This window comes from Microcebus murinus, chromosome 30 (assembly GCF_040939455.1).
Source record: "Microcebus murinus isolate Inina chromosome 30, M.murinus_Inina_mat1.0, whole genome shotgun sequence".
Taxonomy (NCBI): Eukaryota; Metazoa; Chordata; class Mammalia; order Primates; family Cheirogaleidae; genus Microcebus; species Microcebus murinus.
In genome coordinates, this window is record NC_134133.1 from 9,211,936 (window position 1) to 9,224,405 (window position 12,470).

Sequence of the window (12,470 nt, forward strand, 5' to 3'; positions counted from 1 at the left end):
GCAACATTTCAAGACCCTGTCTCCACAAAAAATATAATAAAAAAAGAGCCAGGCATGGTGGCACATGCCTGTAGTCCCAGCTACTCAGGAGGCTGAGGCAGGAGGACGGCTTGAGTCCAGGAATTTGAGGTTGCAGTAAGTTGTGATCATGCCACTGCACTACAGCCAAGGTAACAGAGCAAGACCCTGTCTCAAAAAAAAAAAAAAAAAAAAATTAAACTTCAGTCTTTTCACAAAAGTTTGTCTTAACCAAGTTATCTGTGAGGAAACCTTTATCTTGTATGTTTGATTTGAACTTTTCTTAGTTTTTCAAGGGCTTTTCAGTTGATTAAGGTGTAAAGACTATGATTATGTATATATTAATATGTGTTCATATGCATTATGCACACACTATCAGCCCAGACACTAAGTCTGTGAACAGAAAAAAAAAATCCTATTAACTTATCACAAATACACAAGGATATGAGACATCAGAAGAAAGACCATGCAAAATGAGCATCCTGGATTCTTTTCTACTGCCTTTCTCCCTTTTCTCTTGCATTCTCTCCTCTTTGTAGACTTTTCTACCCCCATGAACTCCCTCCAGCATCCTAGTTCCATCCCAGAAGAGTAGTTCAAGCAGAATGAGTAGCTCATTCTAAGTTCCACCTGTGCCTACCTCTTAGTGGTTATGGCATGTCCTTACCCTGTGTCAAGAGAAGGTGTTTGGAAGTCCTTTAGGCTCTTCGGATTGGAGCTTCCATGAGATGAACAAACCTTTCTCTTTATATTATTGACTATGTGCCATAGCTAATGTCGATGGATATGCTAAATAGGAAGATAAACAAGATATCTTCCTCCTATGGGATAAGAAACTATAAAAGGAAGAAGGGCCATTCTGCTGCACATATTCTTGCTGGTGAAACATAAGCTAGTGGTAGCACACCTGTGTGTAGGCGGAGCTCAGAATCTTTTGGTCTATTGAGTTGGACAACTTCTCTCCCCATGCGTGTCAATTTGAATTAGGATTAGAAGTTTTGGGGAACTGGAGTGAATTCCTTCATAAATGTATCCATTTATATATAGTGGTTTTCACTGGTGCCAAGAGCCTTCCAGAAGAAAAATATTTAAACTCTGTCCACTATTGAGGTTGAGATGTGCCTAACTGACAGATAATTGTGGAAATCAGATTGTATGAGGGGTTTAATCAGAAAAGAATTTACCAGGAGGGAAGAATATACAATGAGTTAGACCAGTGAAAGCACTTGAAATGACAAGGAAATATTGGTATGGGTAGGGCAAACATGTTAACCTTGTCTCAACCCAACCACCACCCGGGGAAGAATAGGTCTGTGTAAGTGTGCACGTGTGTATGAATATGTAAAAATGGCAGCACTTTGAGACCCAGTCAACTTCAGATGGCCCTTGCCATCCCAAACACTTCTTCTTACCTTGATAAGACATCTTTGCCTTGGTGAATGAATAAAGACCTTACAACAAAAAGTCAGTATTAACAGTGGTGGGGGCAGGCAGTATAAGTGGTAGTCAGGGCAAGAGTGTAGGTGACTCTATTTAAAGTTCTATTTGGAGCCTGGGCATCAAAGTTAGGTCTGGACTAGCTACTAGCTGCACTATATGAGTGAAGAAGCTTATTGCTAACCACTGAACACTGGAGCCCAAGTAAATTTGCAAGAGGACTCTTCTTCCTCCAATCCTGGGAACTGAGTGAAATTTACAATAAGCATTCAGTTTTCTTCCTAAGAATGAAAACACAAAGTTCTAGATTTACTGGTGCTAATGCCCACCAACCAAAGAACATCAGGAATATATCAGTAGTTGAAGAAGCTGGGTTCATTACTTGGTGCACTGAGGAAGAAAACACACCATTGGGAACCATAGGCATCTAGTAAGAGGATATTAGAACTTATTAAAAGATTTGGGCTTATGTTAGCTGATTTGGGGGTTTGGGAAAGGAGAGCTTTGCTTTGGATTGGGTCCCATCAAAAAGCAGGTATGATTCAGCCAGTGAGAGTATTATTAAATCTTATCTATAAGACAGGAAGAATAAAACGAGACTTAGCTATAATAGGTAAAGAAGCAGCAGTTATTCATATTAACCAGGATAGGGAAATGTTTGGTAATTTTTTTGATTTGGACAATGCTCATGTTTTTGTCTACGTTCATACATAATTATAGAGTGATCTTGTTCTTGTGTTGATCCATCAAGGTCACAGAGTGGCCTTGTCTAATGTTGATATTCTGTGAAATTCTTCATCTTCAACACCACCACCGCACCAAGACCTAGCTGCGAGTGTCAGGCCAGCTCCCAGTTGTCTCTTTTTCACTGGTACAACATTAGCTACAGCAGTTACATTTTAGTTTCAACAACTTCAACTGCAGCAGGTATTCACTGGCAATAGTGGCAACAGTGGCAACTAAGTGGAATCTTTCACAAAAAATGTGGGGTCTGAGAAAAAATGCAAATAAGTTATTACTTCCAAATATATTCCTTGATACCTAGTATCACCCTAAAGATCCTGGAAATACATGGGCATCAACAACATTGCATATGTCATTCCTAAGCAAATGGGGACTTAAAGAATCCAGACTTGAATATTAAGAGTTAATGTAAATCCTGGGATAATGAAAAGGGCTTATGATATTTGAATTACACATATGTGCATCAAATCATTTAAAGAATGATAGAGAACCTTTCTTTCATATTAACTTCTTCATGTTTACTTAGAATTTTTTTTAAAATGTTATTTCTTAAAAAATCACTATATGTATGCTGATACTATCATGGACATCTGCTTTTGGCTGCCCAACATCCATCTTCCTCCTTTGTAAGAGGACCCAGAGTTTCTTTTAGGAAATAATCCTTCCCCATTCCTGGTCATGTGGTTGGATAGTATCCCATTACCAGACAATCAATATAGCTCATCTCCTTGGTTGCAGTGATTAGCTAAGATGGAGCACTTAATCCTGCCTTACACATACTTATTGGACCATAGTGGTTAGTTCAGAGATAGGCATATGACTGATCCAAATGAAGGCAAACTTCAGAACTTGGGCTCCAGATGCTCTATTTGGTGACATACAGATATGAGATTGAGAACGCTGTAGCCATTTTGTGAACCAAAAGAGAGCCACCTAGGGGCTGAGCAGTGTGGAGGAAGGAATCCTGACCATGTTTTTGACCTCTAGATGCAGCTGGATCGACTCTAGGCTGTTGAGAAATCATTGCCAAATCCAATGTTATGAAGTTTGCCCCTATGTTTTCCTATAAGAGTTTTATAGTTTTAGGTCTTATGTTTATCTCTTTGATTCATTTTTAGTTAATTTATGTATATAAATTTAAAAAGTAAAGTCAGGTCCAATTTCATTCTTTTTTTAATGTGGATATCCAGTTTTCTGTAACCTTATCACAAACCAACATTAGCTGGCTTTAGGTTAGGGATAGTTATCTAAGAAAAACTTGTTTAGATATAATTTAATTTTTTTCTGAAATAAACTTGAATATTTATGTCATTTAAAAATAAATTAGTATTAAATATATACTCAATTTTATCTTTTCAAAGATGCATTTTACAAATATGTTTATTTTTCTAAACCTAAGTTCTTGCTATGTAAAACTACTTTATTTAGGAAAATATTTGTATCTAAATATTTAACAAAAGAACAATTTTTTTTCCTTTACTGAGAAAACTTAAGTGGTAGCTAGCTTTGGAAATTTTAAGTTTATGCATGACTTTTGAAGTACTTGGTCATCTAGAAGTACAGCCAGGAAATAGGTACCATAGAATCTCAGAGACCAGGGAGGGAGAAACAACCCATTTGAGGAGAAAATCTAAAAACAGTAAAACCTTCCAAGAACTTTCCCCATACCACATCTTATTGAAAAAGGAAGACATCACTACTCTCAAATCAACAGTCAAATGGATGACTCAGATATCATTAATTTTTTTTGATAACTTGTTAAAACTATAAAATAGGCACAGTTTCAAAATTATTCTATCAACTCAGTATTATCATCACTCATAAAGCTATTCCATAATTGGAAAAAATGAAAATAACCCTCCAAATATTAAATATTTCAAGATTATTGTGCAGCTGAACAATTTCTGATCATCAAACCAATGTCTTTTTTTCTTCCTATTAGCCAAATAATTCAATTATGAACTGCAACCAAAATATAAAGTACAACTATATTAAGGTAAATACAGTACATTTAGTTCAAGAAGATACTATTTCCTGTCAAATTGATAATCATGCTCATATAATTTGAACGACTACATTGGCATACAAAGACTCTCATCCTTTAAAAACTGTTTCTAATCTATTTCATTTTAAATACTATCCAGTATCCTTTAACAATATTAATATACCACCAAATTACTTTTTTTTCAAATTACTTTCTTTGTAGAACAAAGACAAGCACTTTAAAGCTTGTAAAGTGACTAATAGTTAATGTTGTCAAATTAAGTTAAGCAATTTAACACAATTACTAAATGTACTGACTTCTTAAAAAATTGTAGTAATTAAAGAAACTGTTTCACTGTCTTTTATAATGTACATAAATAACTTGGTTTAAGCCAAGTTGTTTGGGCAGGCTGGCTTTTTCTTTTTTTTCCAGAATTCTGGTCGATATCCTTGAAGTCCAATCCAAGATTTTGTTTATAAATTGCATTCATGCAAATTGAATGAGAGCATTTGCTAATACAAAATTGGATCTCCTCCTTTCTCTGATTTTGAGTTCATATTATTAAAGCAGTGCACATTCTTATTTTGCTTTATAGCCATTACTGTCAATGTCAAGGGTACTCTTACTATAGAAAAAAATAACATTGATCTGAGTTAGGCAGCTTTCAGAGTTGCCCATTGCCTAGAAAGGCCCTATACCACACTTGCTACTGAAAATCCCACTATAAGAACTTGTTAGAAGTTAGGAGGGTTAATAGACGATGTTTGGCCTATTGATTCCTCTCTAGGAAGTGAGGACATTGAAGTAAATGATACTGTTTCCTTCCAGCCTTAAACTGAATAAACAGGTGATGAGAAACAAAAACACCTGAGTAAAAAGACCTACTGATACATTACAGTTAATCATTTTCAACTCTGCAACTAGTTCTTCCATCAACAAATTGAGATTATTAGTTCACCCTTTAGTTGAAGACAAATGATAAAACATCAATTAATTCAGATAATCATAAGGAGTAGAATGAAAATAAGGCAAAGTCGTGGGTTTCACTTCCACTGTGGTGTCAAAATACACTTTCTAGAGATTCAAGTTGATTGTCAGAAGCCTTAACATGTCCCCTAGATTCCTCCTGTACTCTCATTGTATCTTTTGCCATTCGTATAATATTTGCCAAAAACTGCTTTGTATTATAGTGCAAATAACCATTTGTGATAGGCAAAAAATCCCATCCCGTCCCCAACAACAACTAAAAAGATATCAACATCAACTTCCTGGAAAATGTGAATGTATCCTTATTTGGAAAAAAGGGTCTTTGGAGATGTGATTACCAACCTTGAAATAAACAGATTACCCTGTATTATCCAAATAGAACCTAAATGCTATTACCAACTTCTTTATAAGAGATGCACAGAAAAAAAACAAACACAGAAAAGGAGGAGGTAGTGTCAACAGGGGAGGTGAGACAGAGATTAGGGAGATTTAGCCACAAGTCAAAGCATGCTCACAACCACCAGAAGCTACAAGAACCAAAGGACAGATTCTCCTCAAGAGTGTTCAAGAGGGAGTGTGCCGTACCTATACCTTGGATTTGGACTTCTGCCCTCCAGAACTATGAGGGAATAAACTTCCATTGGCTTAAGCCACTCTGTGGTAATTTGTTATAGCAGCCGCAGAAAACTAATATACCCTTTCCAATGTTGTTTCCTCTCACTGAATTCATGGTATTTATCACAGTTGTAATTATTTGCTAGTTCCTTTATCATCTGTCTCATTCCACCAACATGTAAGCTCCTTGAAAGTGGGGCTCTTCCTTGTACACCCAGTCTCTGAGCATGGTATCTAGAAACTGTTAAATGAATGAACAGATAAATGTCCCCCACAGGTAAGTCTTGTAAGACAGAGCCCGTGTCCACTGATCTTAATTTCCAAGCCTCCAGCACAGAGCCTTGGAAAAAACTGTTGTTGAATTAGGTTTGAGCTCTATAAATCAGTAAGTCTGGATTCTAGACACTTTACTGCAATTTACAGTTGTGCCATGGCCCCACCTCTATCTTATATGCATCTATTATTAGGCTTAGCATGTTCAAGAGGATTTGAGCTCTTCACCTTAGATCTGGTAAGGTGCAGATCCAGATACCACTCATTTTCAAATCCTTAATATCTCTAGTCCCGGCCAGGCGCAGTGGCTCACACCTGTAATCCTAGCACCCTGAGAGGCCAGGCGGGCGGATTGCTCGAGGTCAGGAGTTCAAAACCAGCCTGAGCAAGAACAAGACCCTGTTTCTACTATAAATAGAAAGAAATTAATTGACCAACTAATATATATAGAAAAAATTAGCTGGGCATGGTGGCGTGTGCCTGTAGTCCCAGCTACTCGGGAGGCTGAGGAAGGAGGATCGCTTGAGCCCAGGAGTTTGAGGTTGCTGTGAGCTAAGCTGACGCCACAGCACTCACTCTAGCCTGGGCAACAAAGTGAGACTCTGTCTCCCAAAAAAAAATTATATATATATATATATATAGTCCCCAATCCCCAGGCTATGGACCCATACCCATACCCATCCGTGACCTGTTAGGGACTGGGTGACAGAGCTCCTCTGAACCACCCCCATCCCCAAAACCGATGAAAGAGTTGAGTGATGAGCAGGTGATCAAAGATTTATTTGTGTTTACAGCAGCTCCCCATCCATTACTTGCATCACTGCCTTCCAGTGGAAACACTGTCTTCCATGAAACCCGTCTCTGGTGCCAAAAAGGTTGGGGACCGCTGCTTTATATGATCTACAAGGGTTGCTGTATGGTAGGGACAATAAATACTAGGGGTTCTGAGTGAAGCAGTAGAATGATAACCAGCTTTAGACTCAGCTATAAATGAAACACAACGTTGCTTCCTTGAGTGAGTTCCTAATCAACTCTGAATCTCAACATTCACAACTGAGACTAATTCTTAACTCACAGCGTTATGAACCCATGAACCACTTCGTCTGATTACTACCCTGTTTCCCCGAAAATAAGACCTACCCATAAAATAAGCCCTAGCAGGATTTCTAAGCATTTGTGCAATAGAAGCCTGAAAATAAGCCCTAGTGCTGGGCGTGGCTACCCAGCGCATCTGCACAACCCATGCATGTTCTCGCAGAGCGGGAAAGAACACGAGCAGCCCTTCTCATCTGCCCGAGAGCTCTATGGCTCCACAGGAGAGATCGGGGCCAGTGGCTCTAAAGGAAATAGAGTCGCAAGACATTCAGGATGGGATTCGGGGTTTGGAGAGTGATGAAGATGTTCCAAAAGACGGCAATTTAATTTTATTTGAATCAATGCAGATGGTTGTACCGTACTTAAAAAAAATAACACATCCCTGAAAATAAGCCCTACTAGGGCATCTTCTAGAGGAAAAACAAATATAAGACCCTGTCTTATTTTCAGGGAAACACGGCATTCACGGGGCATCCGCCTAACTCAGCCAGGAGGAGACTATTGGACAAGAGTTCCCACACCACTTGCCAGCCACGTGACCTTGGGCAAGCCGGTTAACCTTTCGAGCCACAGTTCCTCAGTCAAAAGCTGGCAAAAACTACCTCCCATGTAAGAAGTGGCTCTGACCTAGAACAAAATGAAGTAACTGAACAGCGACACTTAAGAGAACTCGTGTGAGTCTCAACAATGTATGCAAGTGATTTTGAGCAAAAAAACACTGCCTTTTGAACACGCACAGTGACCTTGAGCAAATAAACACTCCTGCTTGGGGCCTTCCGAAACAATGAAGCTTTGGTCCAGCAGACCCTACTGCTGACTAACCCAACCCGAGTTCGGGAACCTTCCAAACAAAGGGTTCGGGAATGCACGATTCCATCTCCTTCAGCGACCTACCCGTCATCAGTGCTTCGAGGAGAAACCAAGCTGACGTGACAGGGACTCTAGAAGAGCACCTGGGAGAGCTCTTAAACCACGCTAAGTTCGAGCTTTTGAGCTCACGGAGGTCAAGACTTAAAAGAGAGCGCGCGCCACAGGTTGGACATTCCGCATTTCCGCAAGAGTCCGCGGTTGCCTGGGCAACGCTACGTCACCCCGCAGCCTCACGCGTCTGTGCGCGGGAAGATTAGACGGCGCGACGCGCAGGCGCCACCGGAGAGCCAATGGGCGCGGCCGGAATGCTGGCGGCGCTAAGCCCCGCCCCTTTCCGATCGGATTCGGGGGTGGGGCGGCGGCCGCGGGAGCGCGCCCGTTCTTCTGAGGCGGGCGGGCGGTTGCCAGTGGCTCGGCGGCTGGGCGCCCAGTCGCGTAGGTGACGCACACGGTCCTTCCCCAGGGACGGTCCGGAGCCCGCCCAGGCAGTCGAGCCCTCTCCAGACCCCGGCGTCCTGCAGGCTGGGGCGGCGATGGTGCGGGTCGAGGGCTGGCGGTGGAGCTGACCAGGGGCCGCAGGGGCTGAGAAGAGCTTGCCCGCGCCGGCCAAGCAGGAAGGAAGCCTTTCCCGGCCCTCCTCCTTCGGGCTCCGGGTTCCCGCCCGCCTCTGTCCATCCGCCAGGGTCACGCCTGTCTCGGGAGTCCCCGAGCTCTGTGCCCCGCAGGCCCTGGCCCCCCTCGGCGGGAATGTTCAAAAATGAGTATCAGGTAACCCGAACCGGCTCTGCACCCTGCTGTAGCTTTCTCCACTTGGGTGAGGGTGAAGCCTGTCCCCTCCCGCCCTCCCCGTAATACTGTCTTTTCTGGGGTCAGAACGAATCCAAGGGTGAATGGTATTGACCACCCCCCCTAAAAAAAGAAGAGAAAGTTACCAAGGTCTAGGTCAGGGGTCCTCAAACTTTTTAAACAGGATGCCAGTTCACTGTCCCTCAGACCTTCGGCGGGCTGGAGTATAGTTTAAAAGAAACTATGAACAAATTCCTATGCACACTGCACTTATTTTGTTTTTATTGTTTTTTGTTTTTTTGACGCAGCGTCTCGCTTTGTTGCCCAGGATAGAGTGAGTGCCATGGTGTCAACCTCGCCCACAGCAGCCTCAATTTCCTGGGCTCAAGCGATCCTCCTGCCTCAGCCTCCCGAGTAGCTGGGACTACAGACATGTGTCACCATGCCTGGCTAATTTTTTTCTATATATATTAGTTGGCCAATTAATTTCTTTCTTTTTATAGTAGAGACAGGGTCTTGCTCTTACTCAGGCTGGTTTTGAACTCCTGACCTCTAGCAATCCGCCTGCCTTGGCCTCCCAGAGTGCTAGGATGACAGGCGTGAGCCACCATGCCCGACCTTATTTTGAAGTAAAAAAAACAAACGGGGAAAAACACCGGCATGTGGCCTGCGGGCCTTAGTTTGAGGATGCCTGGTCTAGGCATAGGATTTGGCTTTATTTTTGTTTACTTCCCAGCTCAGTGCTTCTTGTGGTGTGTGAGTCGTCTGTGATTTTTTTTTTGGAAAATGCAGACCTTAAACCCCACCCAGACCTCCTGAATCAGGATCTTGAGGGAAGGGTCCAGAAATCTTGAGTTTTAATAAGCGCCCGAGCCATACTCCCTGCTGATGCACACAGGTTATCTTAGAAGCTATTTAAGAAGAGTGAATGTATGAATGGGTTAAACCAAGAAGGAAAATAAGCACTTTGTCTATGTGCTATTTCCTCTTTTCCTTAAACTGGGGGTCAGTGAGTCCGAGACATTGGGGTACATCAGAACCACTTGGGGTACTTGTTAAAATGCAGGTTTCCCGACCCTCACCTCAGATGTAGTGAATCAGAGTCTCTAGATGGTGTCTGTCTGTTGACTGACCTTTTAAACAGCTCCCCCCAGGTGACTTTAATGCAGGTGGTCCAAGGGTCACACCTGGAGAGATACTGCTTCTGGGTCTTCCTCTGTCACTTTGAATAACCTACAGGGGCCCTCAAACTTTTTAAACAGGCGGCCAGGTCACTGTCCCTCAGACCGTTGGAGAGTGCGCACTGGGGGCCCGGGATGAGTCGGCTGCTAAGCAGGACAGGCAGCGGCGGCAAAAACACCCGTAGTTTGAGTATGCCTGATCCTGGAGTGTCTTCATGCAACCTGTTTTCTTCACTTCACTGGGCGTCTCCTTTGCTTAGTTGGCCCTTGATCTCCTGCCCTCCCTTCCTCACCTCTACTTGAGGTCACACTCCTATTTACAGTCTGTTTACCATCCTAGTCGTGCTGTTCTGACGGAACTTATTTCACGGTACACAAACCATCCTCCCCTGGTCTCCACCTCCTTTTGCTTATGCTTTTTCACCAAATACTACCTGCCTCCTTGTGTGTGTCCTCAGAAGATTCTACAGTTCTTTCTTCTATCTCATTTAATATGAAATGAGTAGAACAATTTTAGAGTTTGTTTCACTTCAGATAGTTATATTGTTATTAAAAAGTATATGCCTACTTCGGGGGAAACTTTGGAAACATGGGAAAACAAAAAGAAAGTTTGTCATCAAGTCTTAAGGGTTTCTCTTAAAGGAAAAAAACAGCCAGCTGTCTCAAATTTAAAATTCATAGTGAAATATGACTTGCCCTCAGAAGCTACAGTAATTCTATCCCAAATACCAATTTGCACATATACTGCTCATGGAAGAAGAAATTAAATGTCTTAACTTCAAGTGATTGTGTGTTAAAACACAGAAGTGAAAATATCTTTATGTTATTGAGAAAAACTAAAAGCTGGAAATTCGTTACAGAAATTAGATTTTCTCATGTTTTGCTTATAATTCAAATCATATTTAGTCTTCATTTCAGATTTTCAATTTTCTCAACAAATTCTTCCTCAGGTAATCATCTTGTTTAATTCCCCTTTTGAAGCTCTGGACATTAAGTAATTCACATAAGCATGTCCCTCCACCTTCTCAGGTTTACAAATGGCCTGTCTATAGAAAGGATTCTCTGTTTTTCTTGTACAGGTTTTATAGATCTCCAAATTGATTTATATTAAATAGATAAAAATATCTTGTAGGACTGCTCAAAATAAGAATCCCCTGCAGTCCCTCCCGGGCTTTTTTATTGACCAGTAGTAAACTATTTAATTTCTCTTTTGTTTTGTAATCTTTGATGGCACTCTTGAGCCCTTGCTATAAGTTGAGTATTATGCTTGATGGTTAATGTTTACTATGCTATGTAATCCAACGGCCCATTTTACAGATGGAAAATCAGGAGTTAAGTAACTTCAAGGTCAGATAGTTAAAAAGCCATTGTTGGAGCCCCAGTCAGTATGACTAACGATCTTGTATTCAGAGAAAATTGTCAGAATTTATTAGCCTGCTTTGAGAATGAAGTTTAAACCCTTTAGTCTGGTTGGAAAACATAATCTGCAAAATATGTACATGTCAAGTAAATGAGCCCCATACTGAGAGATTATAAGGTTGTATGGCACAATTTATTTAATGTTTTATCATGCTTTAAAAATAATTTCCTTAAACCATTAATCCAAGGTGACCCAAATCAGAATGGTTGTGGCTTAGATACAATCAAGGTATAAAGTAGGAGTACTAACATGGATAATGTTTCATCCCAGATTTACTTAACTGGCAGATTCTTGGAACACTGGTTGTAGACTATATGGTGGATAATATTTCCTCCTTAGCATTGTCTTTCACCTAAATTTAATATTTTGTTTTCATTGTTTAGGGAGGTGCATTTGTTGAAATCTTCAGTGCTCAGGGAAAAAATCCTGGAGCAAAATGGAAGATCGTTGGCAGTCCATCTGTGATTTGGAAAGTAAGTATTAGAAATTAGAGCCACATAAATCCTGGCAAGAAATACATGCGAAGGTTCTAGAAAAAAAGGGCTTGATTAGATTTTAGAACTGTTTTTCCTATTCTTTCACTGCAAAACCCTTTCACGATATTGTTGGATGCAGTCCTCCTAGACACTACTCCTCAGTTGTTTTAAGACTTTGGCACTCAGCTCATAACCCCTCTCAGTACTCCACTCCTGCTGTATCATTCGAGGACTTCACTATCTGAGGAAAATCTCTACAAGGCCCGGGCTTCGTAGATTCTTGATTTCTTCATCTTTTATGACCTCTTCCACTCTGCTCAAGCATTCATTCCCACTGTCTCACCCTGGTCCTTACCACCACAGACTGCAGGACCTTTGAAATTACTGAGTGAGACATTGAGATGTCCCTCTCTGACCCAGTCTTTCATTCCTAAGGTCGCTTGCTCAGTCACTCCCACTGTGTTTATTTTCAATCTAATTGGTACCTTTAGGCTGTTAACCATTCTACTTTTCCCTTGTTGTTTAGTTCTATTTATTTATTTATTTTCTTCGTTTTCACTTCCTTTTCTCTCCAGCTCAGAATC

General features: G+C 41.1%; 1 protein-coding gene across 4 annotated transcripts in view; it reads left to right on the forward strand.

Moving 5' to 3' along the window:
• The first annotated feature begins 8,364 nt into the window (after positions 1 to 8,364).
• The window catches only part of CFAP20DC (CFAP20 domain containing), a 234,063-nt gene continuing 229,957 nt past the window's right edge, over positions 8,365 to 12,470 (forward strand). For 2 of the 4 annotated variants that reach the window (XM_075998823.1, XM_012790291.3), the window contains exons 1-2: positions 8,365 to 8,791; positions 11,794 to 11,883. In XM_075998823.1, the coding sequence (XP_075854938.1) occupies positions 8,771 to 8,791; positions 11,794 to 11,883 (111 nt within the window). In that variant the 5' untranslated portion in view covers positions 8,365 to 8,770. The remainder of the gene's footprint in view (positions 8,792 to 11,793; positions 11,884 to 12,470) is intronic. The other 2 variants (XM_012790286.3, XM_012790288.3) reach the window with 1 other exon arrangement.